This window comes from Ursus maritimus, unplaced genomic scaffold (genome assembly GCF_017311325.1).
Source record: "Ursus maritimus isolate PB19 unplaced genomic scaffold, ASM1731132v1 scaffold_2, whole genome shotgun sequence".
Taxonomy (NCBI): domain Eukaryota; kingdom Metazoa; phylum Chordata; class Mammalia; order Carnivora; family Ursidae; genus Ursus; species Ursus maritimus.
In genome coordinates, this window is record NW_024424452.1 from 104,138,021 (window position 1) to 104,159,246 (window position 21,226).

A 21,226-nucleotide genomic window follows, 5' to 3' on the forward strand; every position below is an offset into this window, starting at 1 on the left:
CCCAAACATGTGGATGCCAAAGAGAAATAAAACCCTCTTCAGAGATTTAACTTCATAATACACTTGATACAAAAACATGAATGGCTTCTATAGCAAAACACACACTTCCAAAACTAATTACAGAAGAAAAATCCCTGACTGGATCAATGAGTAAAAACACACTGAAAGGTTGTTAAAGATGTAACATTAAAGGGGGGGGAGCAAACCCACAAGGATTTTGCGAGCAGTTTCTCCTAATCTCAAGCAGCAGATAATTACTATATTATTCAAGCTATTCTGAGCAGAAAAAAATATTTTTTATAAAGCCAACATAACTGACAGCAAACCGTCAGACAATAAAAAAAGGAAAACAGAATTTTCTCAACATAAATGGTACACAGTATTTCACCTTTACACTCTGCAGACTTGCAAAGTAACTAACAGCATATACAATTATAACCAAATTCTAAACACAAAGCATCTGGAATTTGTTATTGTACCACGTAAGAAGACATTACGATACAGCAGGAAAAACAAGGAACAGGGTTATCTGGCAAGGGCGCGCCAAACACCTGCAGGCACAATGCGCTCTAATGTATAGCCTTAGTCAAGAACGTCTACAGCCACACGATCCTATCAGTAGATGCTGAAAACACACTTGCTAAACACCATCATCACTTCTAATAAAAGGAACAGAGGACTACAACAAATGATAAAATCTATCAAAAACACAATTATCATTCCAAAAGGTGAAATATTAAAACCATTTCAGTTAATATCTGCAACTAGGGAAGGAAATATCATTATTAGTTAAAACCATCTTCGTGGTTCAAGCCAATGGAGTAAGAAAATGAAATAAATGGTTTAACCATTGAATATAAGGAGATAAAACTATTTCTCTTTTGCTATCATCGAATACCCAGAAAACACAAGAGACTCGAATAAGAAAGCTTTAAATCAATAAGAAAATAGGGAAGGGGCTCCTGGCTAGCTCTGTCAGAAGAGCCAGCGACTCGTGATCTCAGGGTCATGAGTTCCAGGCCCATGTTGGGTACAGAGATTACTTAAAAATAAATTTTTTAAAAAAATTAGAAAATAAGGGGGCGCCTGGGTGGCATGGGGCGCCTGGGTAGCACAGAGGTTAAGCATCTGCCTTCGGCTCAGGGCGTGATCCCGGCGTTCTGGGATCGAGCCCCACATCAGGCTCTTCCGCTATGAGCCTGCTTCTTTCTCTCCCACTCCCCCTGCTTGTGTTCCCTCTCTCGCTGGCTGTCTCTATCTCTGTCGAATAAATAAATAAAATCTTAAAAAAAAATTAGAAAATAGGGTAAGGTGGCTTATACAAGGAAAATATCAAACATTAACAGCTTTTCTTTACATTAGCAATTAGTATCCAAAAATGGAAATGTAAGGAAAAATTCCATTCACAGTGGCTACAAACATATAAAATATTTAAGGAACAGGTAATAAGGAAGGTGGAGGAAAAAGTTATTAATTCCCCTCATATTACATATAAATTTCAGGCAAATTAATGTTTTTAAAGAACAAAAGTCTTAGAAGAATATCTAGGAGACTACATGTATAATCCAGGGTAGGGAAAACCTTAACCAAGTGAGGAACACCAAAAAAAAAAAAAAAAAGAGAGAGACATAGGTTTGATTAAATAAAAGTTGAACATCTTGCACGGCAAAAGTTCCCATTAACAGTCAAGATTTAGAAACACATCTTCAAGGCAGATGACTGATAGGAGCTGATACCTGTATTACAAAGCAAGTTTATATATCAGTAAGAAAAAACCCAAAAGACAAATTTTTAACATGAATAGACAAGTCACAGAAGAACAAAATCAGACGGCCTCTAAACAGAGGAAAACGTAATCAAACTCAGTTGTAGCTGGAGAAATAAAAATGAGATGCCACTTTCATCCTTAAACAGGAAAATTTAAGGGTGCCTGAGGGGCTCAGTCGGTTAAGCATCTGCCTTCAGCTCAGGTCATGATCCAGGGGCCTGGGACTGAGCCCCGCATCAGGCTCCCTGTTCAGCAGAGGGTCTGCTTCTCCCTTTTTCTCTCCCTCTGCTTCTGCTCGTGCTCTCTCTCTCAAATAAATAAATAAAATCTTAAAAAAAAAAAAAAACAGGAAAATTTAGGGAGAGAACACCTGGGGGTGGAGGGGAGGACAAAGGGACATTTTTACTCATTACCTGTAAAAATGGGAACTGTTATAGCCTTTTGGAAAAGGGATCTGACAGCATCCATTAAAAGCAAAACTTATATAGTCCTTACCTCAGCAATGCTACAATTGGGAATCTAATCTCCATAGATGTAAACGCAACAATGAGACAGAAGTACAAGTATTTCAAGTATTGTTCTTGGTGGCCAAAAAACAAAGAAAACCTACCCAACCGGGAACAAGATAAATGTCCATTAATAGTGGAATGGATGAATAAATTACTTTGTATTCAAATATAAAAATACTAATAAAGGGGCGCCTGGGTGGCAAAGCGGTTAAGCGTCTGCCTTCGGCTCAGGGCGTGATCCCAGCGTTCTGGGATCGAGCCCCACATTGGGCTCCTCCGCTGGGAGGCTGCTTCTTCCTCTCCCACTCCCCCTGCTTGTGTTCCCTCTCTCGCTGGCTGTCTCTCTCTCTGTCGAATAAATAAATAAAATCTTTAAAAAAAATACTAATAAATTATGTTAATTCTCTTAGAGAAATTTGCACTGGTGTTACTAAGTAGAAAAAAATACAAAACACAAAGTACATATTATATAATCTCATTTTTTATTATCATGTGTGCACGCGCACGCACTCAAACACACACAAGTATATATAAGCATAGAGAAAAATATGGAAGGAAACACACGGGATTATCAACAAAAAGGAGGTGGCAAGGGGAAAAAAAGACCACTTTTTTTTTTAAAAGCATGCCAATTTTACCATTAAAATTCTATACCGTGTGTGTATCTACATGAATGCATTAAAATCCATCAGGTCTATTATCTCCTCATGTGTAGGAACAGCATCCTATAGTGTTACGTAAAGAAAGCAAGATTCACATAATGTGTATAAAAAGGTTCTATTTCGGTAAAAAAGCGAGAACAAAACTCTAATAAATTTGTTTAATTGTGTGAGCAAGGAATAAGCTATAAAAGGATAAACTTTAGACAGTTACCATTTGGGGAAGGGGAGAGAGGCAGTCTTTTTCTGTATGCGTGTTTGAGCTGTTTGCACTGTTGAGATGAGTATGTGCTCTACTTGTTCATCGGAAAAGCAAGAAATTAAAGAACCACAACGAGCTTTCCAGACTTAAGCTCACACTAGCTCATCATTTCTCCGAAGTGCTCAGACCTGCGTTTGTCATTCGCAGCTACACTTACTGAATGCTTATGTGTCCGACTCTGTCCCAAGGTCTTTTGCGGATTTCCATTCGGCGCTCTTCCTTCACTATGAAGTGACTACTGCTGTCACTGGCTAGACCCCAAGACCTGACCTTTACCGCCCACCTGCTGGTACTCGCCAACCTCTGTCCCGCATTCTTCCTCAAGCTCTTCTTTCCCACTGACCTCTTCACGCAGGCAAACGGAAACTGAAACCATGCCTCCAGCAGCAGGGTTCAGACCCCCCAGACCAGTCTGAGCATAACCCTTAACTGTGCTCGGGCAGATGGACCATGGAGTGACCTCCAACTACCTCTACCTCATTATAATACTAAAATCTCTGCCCAGGGAGGAGCACAAGCTTCATTTACATAACAATGTATGTGTAGGTTTCCTTAAGGGCCCTGCATAGCCTTAAGCTCACCTGCTCACCTCTCTGTGCAAGAACAGGGCTTCCCCCCCTAAATGGAAGGCACCCATTCACGCTGGCTCAGAGTCATGGCTTTGGAAGCTATTCCCCGTGATTTCCTTACGTGCTTCAAATAAAGTTTACTTGGCGCACCAACTCCATCTGGTGTATCTATGACTCCCCAAGGAGCGAACTATGACATTCCATTTCACAGACGAACAAAGTCAGGCTTTAAAGTTAAGTCACTTCTCAAGTTCACACAGTTAAAAACTGGCAAAATTGGAACCTGACCCAGAAACCATACTCTGAACTACAACTACACTAAAATGGCTCTAGAATCTTGCCCTAATTTGACCTCAGGTTATTAGTCTATCATCTGTAAAACACAACACACCCACCCTTTATTAAAAGTCAAAATGTGTCCATCTGCTTTCCTTCAGTACATCTTCCTTACTCTCCCCAAATCTCAAAGATCACCACCAGTCACGCCCTCACGGCCAAGAGATGTGAGCTAAGTGACCTACCTAAAATCTCCACCTAGGGAGAGTTTTTCTTGGCAACAACCAGTGTTCACTTTATTTGTTCCAAAAAACCATACTTTTTCCCAGAGAAGACAAAAGAAAAATTAGAAGTTAAGCTTCCCACTTCCCCTCTGCCAATAAAGCCCCCCGGGGGCACACAAAAGGTCTTTGCTAGGTGCCGAATAATTTTGGCATTACACCATCCAGCCCAACTAACCAGGAATTTTTTTACACGTCACTCTCCACATCATGTTACAAACCCTTTCTAGTTACCTCATTTTTGCCGTCTTGGCCTTCAACCACATTAGTTTCCTGAAAAGCCTGTCCCCCTCAGACCTTCACCTCCGGCTATGGAGCCACCTTTCTGGAACACGAGTTCACACTGCTTCCAGTGCAGTCACACCAGCTTCTTCAAGCGCCTCCTCCTTTTTGTCCCGTGAAGATCCTTTCTCGAAACTGCCCTTTAGCTTTCCAAGCCTTTCCAGCCTTCTTCCTCCTGGTCTTCTGACATGGAGTAAGGTCTACTCTCCACACTGCTCAACATCCATCTCCTTAAAGCCCTGATTATCATGAGCTCTAGAAGTGCATGGCCCTTTTCTCCCAATGGCCCTAGATTTTCCATTTAACCAATTCCTCCCTGTTGTAACGCTTAGACGCAGAGTAGCAGCTTCCATTCTATTTCTTCAATCTAACAAGTGAGGGAGGACACAGTCGGTGGCATTTCTTTTAGAGAAATGCAACTCATATGTGTGGATCCCACCCCACCCTCATCCGATGCCTTCACCACCATAATTACAAGTCCTTGGCTCCAGTCTCGCCTCCCTCACAGAGCTGCCACAACCAACTTCCCAAGACCCAAATCTCACCTGTCACTTAGCTGCTTAAAAATCTTCCTCACCCAACAGTATACTAAACGTCTAAGTATAATTTTAAAAAGTGATTTCATTCTGGCCCAACCAGTATTTTCCACTGCATGTTTGGCTAACTTCCCATGAGCACCTAGTGTAGAACCTCGCAGAACCCACCCTACGCACCAGCTGGAGATCACTGACCACTTCTTGAACATTCACACACACTCGTGCCTCAGAATATCTGCCCCAACTATTCTCGGCACTGCTAATTACCTTCTCTAACTTGTCCATCTGCAAAAGCCCTACTCTACCTGTGCTGTCTGGGTCAAATAATGCTTCCTCTGTAAAATCATTCCCAAATTCTTCTGCCAACCTCAACAATGCAGAATGAATTGCTTTCAGCTGAACTCCCATAATGCATTCACTTATTATGGTTCCATATTAGACACGATTATTTATGTTTCACTCCCCCTAGTTCTAAGTATTTATTCAGGGCAAAGGCTGTATCTTATTTCAATGTTTTTCAAACGGTAGGACCCAACCCATCATAAGTGGATCAATCAATTTAGTGAACCCCAACAAGTTTTTTAATAGATTAGAACAGGGCATCAGAGGACACTGAGCATACAGGGACTGAGTATAATTTTGAGAAACTTAGTTATATGTATTTGTACATATGATGAGTTGTGATAGAAAATAGATTTCTTGGGCACCTTGGATGGCTCAATCAGTTGAACACCCAAATGATCTCAAGGTTGTGAGATCGAGCCCCGGCATCGGGCTCAGCACTGGGCATGGAGCCTGCTTAAGATTCTCTCTCTTGGGGCGCCTGGGTGGCACAGCGGTTAAGCGCCTGCCTTCGGCTCAGGGCGTGATCCCGGGGTCCTGGGATCGAGCCCCACATCAGGCTCCTCTGCTATGAGCCTGCTTCTTCCACTCCCACTCCCCCTGCTTGTGTTCCCTCCCTCGCTGGCTGTCTCTATCTCTGTCGAATAAATAAATAAAATCTTTAAAAAAAAAAAAAAGATTCTCTCTCCTGCCCTCTGCCTCTCCCTCCCCTCCCCTCTCTCAAGAAAAAGAAATTCTTACTGTGAGCTATAGTAAAAATAGTTCTGAAAAGCTCTTATTTAACTTTGTATCTCCAGCGTGAACCGTTGGATACACAGCAAGGGCTCAGAAGTATATGCAGAAGTAAAATTAGTATCGTGAGTGTCCACATTAAGAACACATTATCATTCCTTTCCTTTATATGCCAGACAGTCTTCCACCATCACATGACTTCTGTTCCTTCAGGCTTTTTATCTGCAATCATTAACTTTCTCCTTTAAAACTCAATTATTTCCATAGAAATGTAGATTTCTGGACCCAGCCTTCCTTTATATTGTCTAACCTTCTTAGCGCACCTGGGTGGCTCAGTCAGTTAAGTGTCCGACTCTTGATTTCAGTAATAATAAATTAAGAGTTATATAGTACTTATTGTGAGCTAGGCAAATTTTTATTTTATTATTATTTTTTAACAATCATTTTTTTAAAAGATTTTATTTATTCATTTGACAGAGAGAGAGACAGCCAGCGAGAGAGGGAACACAAGCAGGGGGAGTGGGAGAGGAAGAAGCAGGCTTCCAGCCAAGGAGCCTCATGTGGGGCTCAATCCCAGAACGCCGGGATCACGCCCTGAGCTGAAGGCAGATGCTTAACGACTGAGCCACCCAGGCGCCCCAGAGCTAGGCAAATTTTTGAGTGCTTCCATGTATTTATCCATGTAGAGGTGGAAGAGGATAGACACTGGTGTGCTCTCAGAAGCCAGCTGTAGAGCACTTGAGGCTGATAGCTGAGAAAGCCCTGCTCTGTATAGTCCTTAGGCAACTTGGCACCCCTAAGCAACTTGAGCCAAAGCTAGAATACAATCATTTTAGGAAGGTGTGGGAGGTGGAGTGGAAGCCAGAGGTCGACCCTTATTCTTAAAAACTTCAAAAATAACTCTTAATTTATTATCATTTATTCCTCCTCTTAATCCCAAAACAGAGGAAACTGTCCAAGATTCTGCCCTCCGAATTTTTCTCTTTCTGCCCCTCCCACCTTTTCCCCTGGTCTTGTCATCCACTCACAAGGTTTCAGCAAGCCCACGTGCAGGAAAAGTACTCATCTCTCTCATAAATCTAAACCTACCTCCTGAAACCCAGATCCACACTCAACATGCCCAGTGCTGTCCTTTCCCAATTTTCTTAAATGTTTATCAATAATATCACCATCGGCTCCCACGATTTTCACTTCATAGTTCCTCACCACCACCACCACATGCAATCAATTCTCAAATTCTGTGAGCTCTACCTGCTCAGTGTCTCTTCATTACATTTGCTAGCTCAGGCCTTCTTTATCACTCATTTACTCTAGCCCTCCAAACTGGTTTCACACCATCCAAGACTCAATGACATGTTGCTGTCACATAAATCTTAAAAAAAAAAAAATCATAAGCTCTGATTAAGTTACTTACCAGGTCAAAAACCTTCAATGGATCTCCCCGGCCTTCCTTAACAAGCACAAACTTTTCAGCTGGGCATTCAAGAGCCTCCACAAAACAGATGGCATCTCTAAGCCTTCCCTATATTCACAGTACCCACAACCTGGCCAAGCAGGAACATTCTTTATGTCTTAGCGCAAACATTCCTAATAAGCACTTTTTGTATCTTCATGCTTCAGTCTGTCACTATTTTATCAATCTTAAATATCCACTCAAAACTCCAACTCCTCCTTAGATTTTCTGTTCCTGGTTACCTTTCTTCTGCTGCCTCAGAGACATCCACTCCCTCTTCTCAGTGTTCTTAGCACTTGGTAATGACCCTTAAAGGCCTATGTTCTGCAATATATTATGGCTTTTTAGATAATCACCTTAATCTCCGATTTACAAAAAGTTCCTTAAAGGTAAGGACCATTTCCTTAAAATCTTTGTAGCCCTTTTAACATCCAGTATAACTTCTGAGTTTTGTTTGTCTTTTAAAGAACCTTAACTTTAGGCCAAGTCATTTAGGAAATCCAGAAAACCTCAGACATCCCTAGGCTATCATGCTAAACACCTAATGAAAACCTAGAAGAAAGGACCTAAGTTTTTAACAACTTGGGTAAGGGTTAGGGAGGAAATGACTCACAGAGAGGGTGACAAAAAGCAACTGCTTCTGTAATTTTCAGTGTTTCACACACCATCCTGTAAAAAGTCAAGATAACTGGATTCCAGTGCCAACTATGTCATTTACTCACTTAGTGCCTTCCAGTCCCTACCCACTTAGACTTTTTTCATCTGTCCAATGAAGGACTTGAACTAGAAGATCTCCAAGTTTCCCTCCTTTGGCATCCCGTATTTCCACGAAACAATCTAACTTTTTCCAGGCACCCAAACCCCTGACACGTCTTCCAAGCTTCACCTCAAGCCTCACATCCTCAGTTTCTTTCCTCTCCCAAACCTCTGGTCCTGCCTGCTCTGGGCTACTTCAGCACCTTCGATCCTTGTAATCAAATCGAAGTCACAAACTGTCCCTACCACTCCACCACTGATCTGAAAGTAGCCTCGGGAAAAGCAATGCATTCTGCTTAGGCAGAAGCTGGGCTTCCTCCTCCCGCTGCTGCTCCATAACAGGAGCGCCCAATGATCCACAGCAGAACTATGCCCCTAAGGTTGCAGCCTGAGTCCCTCCCGCCCAGGTTCCCTCCTTTCCAGGACCAAAGGGTTTTCTAAGACGCAACCATAGCCCTCCTCACCCAGCAACTCGAGGTTCATCCCTGAGGACTGCGGCCGCCTGGTCTCAGCTCCAGGAACGACGCCTCTTCCCCCCGCTTGTTTCTGAGACCTGCGTGTAAGGGGGGGGGGGCGCCGCAAATAGCTTAGCGCAAGCTCCGGAGACTTTCTGGTTTAGAAGACCCCGCAGCTTCCGCTTTCTTCCCCCGCCTTCCTTGTTCGTTTCAAATGGGCTGCCCATATATATGCCTAATCAAAAAGAAGAATAAATTCTCTCGGAATCATTTGAGGACGCTATCGACTAAGGGACAAAAATGTTATCGTCACTTAGTACTTTAAAAAGTGCAAGAATTTGAGGACGTTTTCTCCCGAATCGTGTAAGTGAGCTAGAATTTTCAGGCATATAGCTAGACTACTAGTCCTTGCAGTGTTGTGTGTTCAACCGCGATGTCCCGGCCGGCTGCTTCCGATGCCGCGGGAAAGGTTCCGGGCAAAGTCTGAGGGACGTAGGAAAGCGGGAAGGGTCGGCCCTCAGTGCTCGGGCGTGGAGCGGAGCTTTCACTCCCCAGGGCGCGTACTCATCAGTATGTAGGCTTCTTGCTCAGTATGTTTCAGTCTCGTGAAAATTACTTAATATTTATAAGGCTATGCCTTTGGTCCCACGGAAATGTACGATAGCATTTGTTAGGCCTCTAAGGCTTTACTGTGTACCCAGCATTGAGCAGGACGCCGCAAACGAATGGGAATGAGAGGTGGGTTGAGTTCCCCGGAGCTCCATCAGACGGGACTGTGATGGATACACAAACCAGTTAGAAAAGGCCAGTTGGTGGTTGCTAACGGAGAGCAAATGCTACATAAACAAGTTTCGACTATGGGTTCTGTTAACTATCTTAAAAAGGAAGAGAATGGCGTAGACTTTCCGGAAAAACAGGACTCGAGCTCGATCCCCCGGTGTAGATTGAATGCCCGTAATCCCAGCTCCACCCCTTACTAACCCCGCCCCTTGGGCAATGTTTTCTTGTACGTAAAAATGAGGGTGATGATGAGAGTACCTACAGGATTATTGTGGTTGGTTGAGCTAACACATACGAAGCGCTTAGAACAGCAAGCGCCCTGTAAAATGTTAGCTATTGTTATTTACAAATCACTTGACCCAGAATTATTTCACTTCCTTGAGGCCCTTACGGGCCCCATTTGACCAAATTCAGTAATTGAGGCTCAGAGACAGGAGGCGGTTTGCGTTCGTTCACATATCCAGAACGTGGAGAAACGCCATCCAAAATATTGTCCTACCGAGAGCAGTAAATAGGAGTACTTCTGCACGCTCTTGTGCTCATTCGTTATCAGTTCTCTCAAACTCTGCCAGTTGGCTAGGTGGGGAAATGTCATTGTTACATTTATGGTGAGCATGAGCAACTTTTCACGTGTATCAATGTGTATTTTTCTCTTCTGTAAGGTGGCCTGTTCATGAACTTTGCCTGTTTTGTGGATGCAGTATTTCTCTTGTGCGATATTTAAGTGAGGAATAATGTGATCGGATCGATGTTTAAGAAAGAAAACAAGGACGGTGTGAAGTAGGATTGATTGAAGGAGTAGCAAGCAGGTAGGAGATCACTGCAGTAATCCTGTGGAGAGATGAGGACAACCTGACCCAAAGCCACAACAGAGGAAAAGAGGAAGGCAGTGCATTCAAGAGAGGAGTAGGGGACAGAACTGATAGAATGGGAAAGATCTTTTGTATATGGAAAGCAAAGAACATCAGGAGACTGGCTCAACTTCCATGTTTCTAGTTTGATGGGGGATTCCATTTGACAGGGCAGAGAATACAGGGAAAGGAACAGCTTTGGCAAGGTAGATGGAGAATCCAGACTGGGACATGTTAGGTTTTGTTTTTGTTTTTTAAAGAGGTGTGCTCCTTTTTTTTTTTAAGATTTTATTTATTTATTTACTTGAGAGCACGCGCAAGCAGAGGGAGGGGCAGAGGGAGAGGGAGAAGCAGGCTCCCCCCTAAGCAGGGAGCACGATGATGTGGGGTTTCATCCCAGGATCCTGAGATCATGACCTGAGCCAAAGGCACACGCTTAACCGACTGAGCCATCCTGGTTCCCCACTGGACATGTTAGGTTTAAAGAACCTGTGAGATATTCAAGTTGCCATCCTGACTTGGAGTTCAAAGAAGAGGTTTAGGCTAATCTATACGTCATCATTTCTAATATGCACATGTCCCCACATTTAAAAATCTATTTAATTGTATCTCATAATTATTTAGCAGTGGGCTTTTTTCTTTCTTAGTGCTACATAAGATAACTGTGTGTCTTGTAAGTCATGGTATCTTTGATTTGATGAAAAACAGTATAGTGGGCTCTGCTTTGCAAGTGTTAGTTGGAGCGTATTAATACTGCCAACTACAAAGGAAGGTACCCCAGTTTGTGTGTTGAAGGGGAGGAAAGGAAATTTAACATTCTTCCTTCTTGGCCTGAAGCAACTTGTCGCTGTCATTCAGACTCTCTATGAGAAAAAACGTATTTCTTGGCTAGGTTGAAATTCCGTCTCATTAAAGACTTTTACAGATCTCCCTAAATTAAGCCAGCTGGTACTTTCCTCTCCTCCAGGGAAAATCAGGAATTCTCTGAGTGGAACACCTCTCAGGTCAGCCAGGATACACTCTGGCAGCTGGTTCAAATCACAGGGAATATGGTAAGGGCCGAGAGATTTTGTCACATTTCAAGGATTTAACCCAGTGGTTCTGAGCCTGAGCTGCACATCGCGATTTCTGGGCACCTTAGAATAACACAGGTGCCTGAGTCCCACACCCAGAGATTCTGCATTAATTGCAGAATCTACCTAGAGCATTTCTAGGCATTGATGTATTTAAAAGAGCCTTAGTGATTCTCATGTTCAGACAAGGTTGAGAACCATTTCTATAACAGAAGACTGGGGGTGCCACCCAAGTTATTGGCTTTGTCAGGGAGTGAAGACTTTCTGAGAAAATGTACTCATGTACTCATGACCACTATCTGTGCTTACTGTCAGAGATTGCAGACTTCGAAGGCAGAGGTGAGAAAGAAAGCATGAAAGAGTCAGTAATATCAACACAGCTCTCAGTTCTAGCGATGATTGGAAGGAAAGAAATAGATGGATGTACGTATGTATCTAGGACATTCACTTAAAGTACACTCCAACAATGGGGAAGAAGCATACACATAAGGTTAGTCGTTGCAGTATTATTTGTAACTGCAATATTTTGGAAGCAATCGAAGTGTTTGTACATTTGTGGCACAATACACAATGGCATATTTGGCAGCTGTTAAGAAAATGAGGAAGAACTCTGTAAATTGATGTAAAGTGGTTGCCAAGACATATTTCTAAGTGAAAATTGCAAAGCACAAATGCCGCCCTAAAAAAGAAGGGAATATAAGAAAATATGCCGCATTTGTCCATTTGTGCAAAAGAAACGCAGTACAGGAAAGATAAATCAGACATTAAGGAGATTGATCTCCTGTAGGGGATAGGTGGGAAAAAGATGGAAAGGGGGGGTAAATGAGAATGGGGTAGCAGGAGTGAGGAGATAGTGATACCCAGAGTATATGTTTGTGTAGCTCTGACTCTTAGAACAATGGTAGTGTTTCCCATACCCCCAAAATAAAGAAATAACTAAAACCAACTGGGATGTGGGGAGAGCCCAAATGGAATAAAAAAATACTAAAAAATGAACCCACTGTAAGTCAAAACCATAGCTACACTAAAAAGGATGGGAAGAACTAACATGAGCCTTCTGTTGGATACCACAAGCCTAGAGACAAAAAAAAAAAAAAAAGAACACAAGCACCATGGATGAGTGCAAAAATGAGTGGGCCGAAGTTTGAAGAGAAGCAGAATTTGCATAGTCTCAGACTATCTCCTGCAAGATATCTGTTAACTACAAAGGGAAAGATAGTACTTGTACAGTGCGAAATCTAGCAGAAGCCACATGATCCCCTGATCAGGTGATAAAGGTCAACATCACCAGTAACAAGACAAAGCAACATCAGGAACCTGATCCAATGCACTGAGGACACAATGTTACCCGTAATATTCAGCCTCATCGTGAGAAAAATGTCAGACAAACCCAAATTGCAGGACATTTGACAAAATAACTGATCAGTCCTCTTCAAAAAAGTCGAAGTCATGAAAGACAAAGTCAAAGGAGCTTTTACAGACTGCGTGAGACTAAGGAAATAACCACATGCTGTGTGGGATCCGGTCAGGAGCCTAGAATAAGAAAAAGACATGAACAAAACTGGTAAAAGTTAGCAGTATTGTACCAACATTAATCTTTTTTGATTCTGACAATTGTACTAAAGTTATATAAGATGGTAACATTAGGGGAAGATGTGGGAGGGACATATGAAAACTCTCAAGACCACTTTTGAAACTTTTCTGTAAGTCTAATAATTCAAGGTAAAAAGTGGTTGTTTTGTTTTGTTTTTTTGGTAAAAGGTTTTTTTTTAAAAAAGGACATTAACTCCTTCTCCATCAACTCTTACGAGGATGACTGACCCAAGTCAAATGCACACTTTATACAACCTTTCAGAAGATCATTGCCTCATAATAGAAAGGAAGAGGCAGAGACTTAAAAACCCAACTTATTCACACCCAAGCAATTCCACATAAAGTTACTGAACCTGAGAAGGAGATAAGGAAATGGGGGGAAACAAGGTGGAAAACATAACACTCAGTCTAAATTATGTCCCAAAACAAAAATCACTCGTTCTAAGTTTCGACATATGGGGTCTAGAAATTCATTCTGGAGGCTCTTCCTCCAGGTCCAAAGCATGGAGCAGCCTCTTGGTCCAGGACCTGTGTAGTCATCCAAGGCCCTACACTTAGAAGGGCCCCACCCTTGATTTAATGTTCTGCTGTTGCAATCTTGAAATCCTTAATAATCTTTGAACAAGGGAGCCCTGTATTCTCATTTTGCACAGGGCCCCACAAATCAGGTAGCTAGTTCAGTCCACCTCCACTTGTCAACCATGATTTAGCAGAAAGAGAAGCCGCATTCACGTGGTACACCCTATCCCCCCAGGCCACAGTTGATGGCTCTGTGGATAAGCCCCTGACCCAAGCTGAACCCAATTAGATTCCTTTCCGAGAATTTGGAGTGTGGACCGAGTGGCCCCCACAGTCTGGCACATCTGTTGACGAGAATGAGATGTATTTAGATGTATTCAGATATGAATGAATGAGATGTATTTAGATGTATTCAGATATGAATGAGAGGGCTACTGGCGTCTAACAGATGGAAACCATGGTAGCTGGCTTCAGATTGAACAATAAAGCAGAGGTTCAGAAGCAAATCAAAGATAATACTTTCTGCATCCAGTTTGATCCCAAGAACATGCTGCGTTAACATCCTCTCGTTCTGTTAAATATCCTTGGACCTTTATAAAAGAGAACCTTTTTTGCTTGTGCTATTCCAAAACGTGTTTTGTTAATTACAAAAGTCCTAACTCATTCCACTCCCCAACAAGGCAGAATGCTCAAACCCCATTTCTGCTGGGTGGGAATACGGAAGGCAGTATCATTTCAAAAGGAGAAGATTTGCAAAACCATTTCTAAAACCAAAACAACCATTAAAAGTTGCTTTAAATTAAACCCACAGTTGCTCCTTTTCAAAAACAAACATTGCGTAAAGGAAAAAGCAACAAAGAAACATTATATGAAAACAGCACATTGGTTTCTTCTCAATTCTGAGTCTCCAATCCAGTGTAATCATTTCAATCAACTTGACTGGACCGGTTGCTAATATACTTGATGAAGTTCAAATTCAAGCCCTTTAAAAAACATCAGATAAAACCACTGATGTGGTTTTCAGTGTAGTTTTTTTCCCCATTTGCCTATTTTTCCTTCTATACCTCCTATTTTTACGTTTTTTCTTTTCTTTAAAGATTTTATTTATTTTAGAGAGAGCATGGGGGTGGGGAGAGGGAGAGGGAGAATCCCAAGCCAACTCCCCACTGAGTGTGGAGCCCAACACAGTGCTTAATGCAGGACTTGATCACATAACCCTGAGAGATCATGATCTGAGCGGAAATCAAGAGTCAGACGCTTAATGACTGAGCCACCCAGCCGCCCCTTACCTTTTTTTCTTTTTTTAAGAAAACCTACAGAACTTGTACAAGTCCGACTTCAAGCTATGGGCACTCCAAGGAAAGAGAACAACTGTTCTGTGTGGCAATAAGTCTGTATAGAGGGAAGGAAGAAGAGTTTATTCTCCAATGTCCCCCACCCTCAGTGATTCGTAAATAGAATCTGAAGCTACCTCAACCCAGGCCGGAATGTGTTCATCTGCGAGGGGATGTGGAGACTTCTGGTGTGGTGCTCCCAGAAACTGGGAGGTTCTCTTCTAGAGGCGTATTCATCCAGAGAACCTCAAAAGGGCTCATGTCCAGAATATATCAAGAAATACAGGGGCGCCTGGGTGGCTCAGTCAGCAGTCAGTTAAGCGTTCAACTCTTGATTTTGGCTCAGGTCATGATCTCAGGGTCTTGAGATCGGTCTATACAGTTTTCTTAGTGTCCTTATCAGGTTTTGCTATTGATACCACATTAGCATCATAAAATGAGTTGAAAAGTTAGCAATTCTTTTTTTATTCCTAGTTTAAATAGCTTTTTTTAAGTCAAAAGTGAATGTCTTTATTTTTTTTGAATACACTTTATTTTTTTAGAGCAGTTTTAGATTGACAGCAATATTGAGCAGAAGATACAGGGATTTCCCATACACCACCTGCCCCCACACATGCCTAGCCCCCCCCATTACCAACGTCCCCCACCAGAGTGGTACTCTTGTTACATTTGATGAACATACAATGAATGACACATCATCGTCACCCAGAGTCCTTAGTTTACGTTAGCATTTACTCTTGCTATTGTATATTCTATGGGTTTTGACAAATATATGACATATATCCACCATTATAGTGTCATACAGTGTAATTTCACTGCCCTAAAAATCCTTCTGGCCTCTGCCAACTTATCCTGCCCTACCCGAAACCCCTGGCATCCAGTGATCCTTTCGTGATCTCCATAGTTTCTGTTTATTTGTTCGTTTGCCTTTTCCAGAACGTCGCATAGTTGGACTCTTACAATACATAGCCTCTTCAGATTGGCTTCTTTTACTTAGCAGTATGCATTTAAGTTTCCTTAATGTCTTTCCATGGCTTGACAGCTCATTGCTTTTTAGCATCAAATAATATTCCATTGTCTGGCTGTACCAGACAATGTTTATTTGTCCATTCATCTGCTGAAGGATATCTTGGTTGCTTCTAAGTTTGGCAATTAGTAATCAAGCTGCCAAAAACATCCATGTGCAGGTTTTTGTGTGGACACACTTTTCACTTCCTTTGGATAAATGCCAAGAAGTATGATCACTGGCTTGTGTGGTAAGAATATGTCTAGTTTTCTAAGAAACCGCCAAACTCTCTTCCAAAGTGGCTGGACCAGTTTGCATTCCCAGCAACAGTGGAAAGTTCCTGTTGCTACATCCTCATCAACATGAGGTGGTGTCAGTTTTCTGGATTTTGGCCATTCCAATAGGTGTGTAGTGGTATCTCCTGTTTTAATTTGCATTTTGCTGGCGACATATGATGTGGGGCATCTTGTCAAATGCTTTTTGCCATCTGTGTATCTTCTTTGGTGAGGTATCTGTTTAGATCTTATGCCCATTTTTTAATCAGGTCATTTTCTATTTGTTTTGAGTATGAAGCATTCTTTGTGTATTTTGGATAACTGTCCTTTACCGGCTGTGTCTTATGCAAACATTTCCTCTCAGTCTGTGACTTGTGTTTTCATTCTCTTAACAGTGTCTTTCACAGAACACAGCATTCTAATTTTGATGAAGTCCAGTTTCTCAGTTCTTTCTTTCATAGATGCCGCCTAGTGTTGTATCTGAAAGTCCCCGTGCAAGGTCGTCTGCATTTTTCCTATTCTGGCTTCTAAGAACTTTGTAGTTTTGCATTTTACATTTAGTTTATTTATTTACTTTTTATAAAAAGATCTTGTAGTCATTTGAGAGAGAGAGAGTGCGCGTGAGAGCATGAGTGGGGGGAGGGTCAGGGGGAGAGGGAGAAGCAGGCTCCCCGCTGAGCAAGGAGCCCTATGTGGGACTTGATCCCAGGACCCTGGGATCATGACCTGAGCCGCAGGCAGCCACTTAACTGACTGAGCCACCCAGGCTCCCTATCTATTTACTTATTTGAGAGAGAGAAAGAGTGGGGGAAGGGGCAGGGAGAGGCACAAGCAGGCTCTGTGCCGAGCACAGAGCCCAACGTGGGGCTCGATCCCACGACCCTGAGATCATGCCCTGAGCCTAAGTCAAGAGTCAGCTGCCTAACCGACTGCGCCACCCAGGCGCCCTACATTTAGTTTTGTGATCCATCTTGGTTAACTTTTGTGAAAGGTATAAGGTCTGTGTCTAGATTCATTTTCATTTAAGTAAGTTCTATGCCCAACGTGGGGCTTGAACTCACAGCCCTGAGATCAAGAGTTGCATGCTCTACCGACTGAGCCAGCCAGGTGCCTCTAGGTTCCGTTTTTTTTACAGGTGCATGTCCAGTTACTGCAGTAGTATTTGTTGAAAAGATCATCTTTCTCCACTGGGTTGCCTTTGCTCCTTTGTCAAAGATCAGGTGACTATTTCTGTGGGTCTAGCTGTCCTTTCACCAATACCGCACTGTCTTGATTAGTGTAGCTTTATAGTAAGTCACGTAGTGTCAGTCCTCTGACTTTGTTCTTTTCCTTCCATATTGCGTTGCCTATTCTGGGTCTTTTGCCTCTCCATATAAACATTAGAGTCAATTTGGTGCTATCCACAGAATAATTTACTGGGATTTTGACTGGGACTGCATTGAAACTATAAAGCAAGTTGGGAAGAACTGATCCTGATGACACGGAGTCTTCCGGTCCATCGATATGGAATATCCATTTATTTAGTTCTCCTTTGATTTCTTTCGTTGGAGTTGTGCGGAGTTCCGCACGTAGATCTTGTTCGTATTCTGTAAGATTCATACCAAAGTGTTTCATTCTGGGGGTGCAAATGTAAATCGTATTGTTTTTTTAATTTCAAATCCTACTTCTTTCTTGCTGATATGTAGGAAAGCAATTGACTTTTGATATTCACCTTGTTTTCTGTCACCTTGCTATAATCACTCATTAGTTCCGGGAAGCTTTTGGCAATTCTTTCAGATTCTGTACATAGGCAATCAGGTCATTTGCAAACAAAGACAGCTTTATTTCTTCCTTCCCAATAAGTATGCTTTTTACTTGCTACTCTTCCCTTACTGCATTGCTTAGGACTTCCAGTACAATGTTGAAAAGGAGTGATGATAGCGGATTAGCGGACATCCTTAATAGAAAAGCTTCTAGTTGCTCATTATTAAGAATGATATTAGGGGCGCCAGGGTGGCTCAGTTGGTTGAGCTTCTGCCTTTGGCTGATGTCATGATCCCAGGGTCCTGGAATGAAACTGCGAACTGCATTCGGCTCAGTGGGGAGCCTGCTTCTCCCTCTGCCTCTGCCCCCTTCTCTCTTCCTAGTTAGCTTAGCTGGAGGCTTATCAACTTTAGTGATATTTTCAAAGAAAATATCTTTTCAAAGAACCAGCTTTTGGTTTTGTTGATTTCCTGTTTTCAATGTTATTATTTCTTTTCTTCTGCTTACTTTGGATTTAATCTTGTGGAGTTAGGCTTAGGACACATATTATAAGCCCTAAGGGGGGACTGTGGAAGCAGCTGAAACGTCAGCAGCAGTCCTGTTCTTAGGCCGTTGAATGCAATGGCCCTGTAGGAGCAGGATCCCACGATCCCCAGGGGCAGGGCATAAGTTAGGAGCTCTGAAAGAATGTAACCCTCAGTCTCCCCTTTGCGCACCTGGCGATTGCTAGCCCAAACCTCCCGCTCCTCCCTTATCCCATGACTGACTCACTGTGTGCCTACACGTAGGGGAGAATGCAAGCCTGCTGCAAGATATTTCCCATCCCTTTGTACCCCTGTCCCACGCTTGGAGGCATCTGTCCTTGCTTTTCTGATAAAAAATAAAATGAAAGCTCTGTGCAGGATTCAGCTGCTGCTGCTGTCCCTTGCAGAGGCAGCCCTGCACGGCCGCTCAGATTGGTGTCTGAGAACTTTATTTCAGTGCTCAGAGACAGATCTGCTCTTCTTTTTCTAGTTGGTTTTTTTTTAAGGTGGGAACTTAAATGATTGGTTTTAGAGCTTTTTTCTTTTCTAACATATGCATTCAGGGGTGTCTGGGAAGCATCTGATGCTTGATTTTGGCTCAGGTCATGATCTCAGGGTCGTGGGATCAAGCCCCACATCAGACTCTGTACTGGGCTTGGAGTCTGCTTAAGATTCTCCCTCTCCCTCCCTCCCTTCCTCCTTTCTCTCTCAATAAATAAATAAAAATAATATATGCGTTCAGTGCTATGAATTTCCCTCTAAGTACTGCTATATTAGGGTTCTCCAGAGAAATGGAATGTGTGTGTGTGTGTGTGTGTGTGTGTGTGTGTGTGTGTGTTTATGAGAGATTTATTCTAGGAATTGGCTCACATGATTATGAAGGCTAAGAAAAGTCCCATGATATGCCTTCTGCAAACCAGAGAACCAGGAAAACTGGTGGTGTAATTCAGTCTGAGTCCAAAGCCCTGAGAACCAGGTGGGACTGATAGTGTAGGTCCTGGTCCAAGGCTAAGGGCCTGAGAACCAGGAGTTCCAGTCCAAGGGCAGGAGAAATGGATGTCCCAGCCTGAACAGAGAGAGTAAATTCAGCCCTCCTCTGCCCTCAGTGGATTAGGTAATATTCAGCCACGCTGGGGAGGGCTGTCTGCTTTACTCAGTTCACTAGTCACCAGCCTCAAGAGCTCAATAGTGGGGTGCCAGGGTGGCTCAGTCAGTTAAGCATCTGCCTTCAGCTCAGGTCACGATCTCAGGGTCCTGGGGAGTCTGCTTCTCCCTCTGCCTGCCGCTCCCCCTGCTCGTGCTCTTTCTCTGTCAAATAAATAAATAAAATCTTTAAATCTTCCACCTCCTTGGGCCAGGGCTTACCTTCTAAAATTTAATCTCTTACCTCCCCCAGCTCAACAGACCCACCAAAGACAAATGGGAACCTTCTCAAGCTGCCCAGAACCCTCATTCTCTGCTCTGCCAGACCCTTCTTTTCCTGCTGTAATGGCTCTTCTGGATCCAGCCTGTGGTGTTGTCCAGCCAAAGGTCCTCCTCCTCTGGGTCTGGGGATGGAGCAGTTACCCCTCCAAGAAACGCCAGGCCAGCCGGTGACCCCCGTCAGCTCCACAACCTGTGAGCGCTTGGCAGCATCCTCAGGCCGCCTCCCTGCTCACCTGCCCTGACCTTCAACCCTCACCTCTGTTTCTGGTTCAGCAAGCTCTTCTTCCAAAGCTATTCTTGCATCTCAGGGCCACAGTCTCCTCCTTAGTGCCTGAAATTAGATAGGGCTGCTGGACATGAGACTGCCAGACCCCATGGCTGGACGAGAGATGAAGAAACCCATTGGCCAGACTGCTCTTCAACTCAGAGGACCAGTGGGAGCCATAATTAAGAAAGGAAAACCGGCCTGGGGATCAGGAGACATGGGTGTTAGCGTTGTCCTACCCTCCAGTTAGCACCGTGACATCCTTTGCTCTCTGGATCTCCATGTCCTCTGCTATAAAAGAGGAGCCTAGATGGGATGCTTTATTTTTTTTAAAGATTGGTTTATTTATTGGAGAGAGAGAGTGCGAGTGAGGGGGGACAGGACAGAGGGAGAGAATCTTTCAAGCAGACTCCATGCTGAGCACAGAGCCCGATGTGGGGCTCAATCCCACAGTCCACAGAATCATGACCTGAGCCAAAACCAAGAGTTGGACACTTAACCGACTGAACCACCCAGACACCCCTAAATGGGACGCTTTAAGGGGTCTGCCCAACTCTACTTCTGTCTCTGAAAGCCTCCTGAGCTGCTGCCCAGGGATCACGTGTCGCCGGAGAGAAAAAGGTAATAGCAGGGACATTCATCGCAGCTTCTCATTCTACTTTACTAAGTCTTCACAAGGCCAAACGATGAAATATGTCCACAGTTGGTGAGGGCACTAGAAGCTGGACGGGGAGAAAGTCCAAGTCTGGGGCCAAAGAATGCAGGCGCTACGATCTGCCTCTGGTTCCAGCCTTGGGGCCAAAGACATGGGCTGTGACCCCTTTCGAGTACCGTGCGACCTTTAAAACAGCCGAGACCTTGGATTTCCGGCCTGCAGGCTCGAGGTGGGACAGCTGTGAAGTGTGGTCTGCGGCCTGCAGCTCTCCGGGGCTACCTGAGGCCTGCTGGGCTGCTTCCT

General features: G+C 43.4%; 1 protein-coding gene and 1 long non-coding RNA gene across 5 annotated transcripts in view; one reads left to right on the forward strand and one right to left on the reverse strand.

The window, feature by feature from the left end:
• The window catches only part of RBBP5 (RB binding protein 5, histone lysine methyltransferase complex subunit), a 40,872-nt gene extending 31,792 nt beyond the window's left edge, over window positions 1–9,080 (reverse strand). The window contains exons 1-2 of one of the 4 annotated variants that reach the window (XM_040636510.1): window positions 8,890–9,080; window positions 8,283–8,338 (exon numbers count right to left, since the gene is read on the reverse strand). Coding sequence is in view for 2 of the 4 variants with exons in the window: in XM_008699525.2 (XP_008697747.1) it covers window positions 8,890–8,908 (19 nt within the window). In the remaining 2 variants the exon portion in view is untranslated. The remainder of the gene's footprint in view (window positions 1–8,282; window positions 8,339–8,889) is intronic. The other 3 variants (XM_008699526.2, XM_008699525.2, XM_008699527.2) reach the window with 3 other exon arrangements.
• Window positions 9,081–9,352: 272 nt separating this feature from the next.
• LOC103670982 lies at window positions 9,353–20,651 on the forward strand. The gene is made up of 3 exons (XR_570698.2): window positions 9,353–9,618; window positions 10,323–10,469; window positions 19,975–20,651. It is a non-coding gene; the product is annotated as an uncharacterized LOC103670982 (long non-coding RNA).
• The last annotated feature ends 575 nt before the right edge of the window (window positions 20,652–21,226 follow it).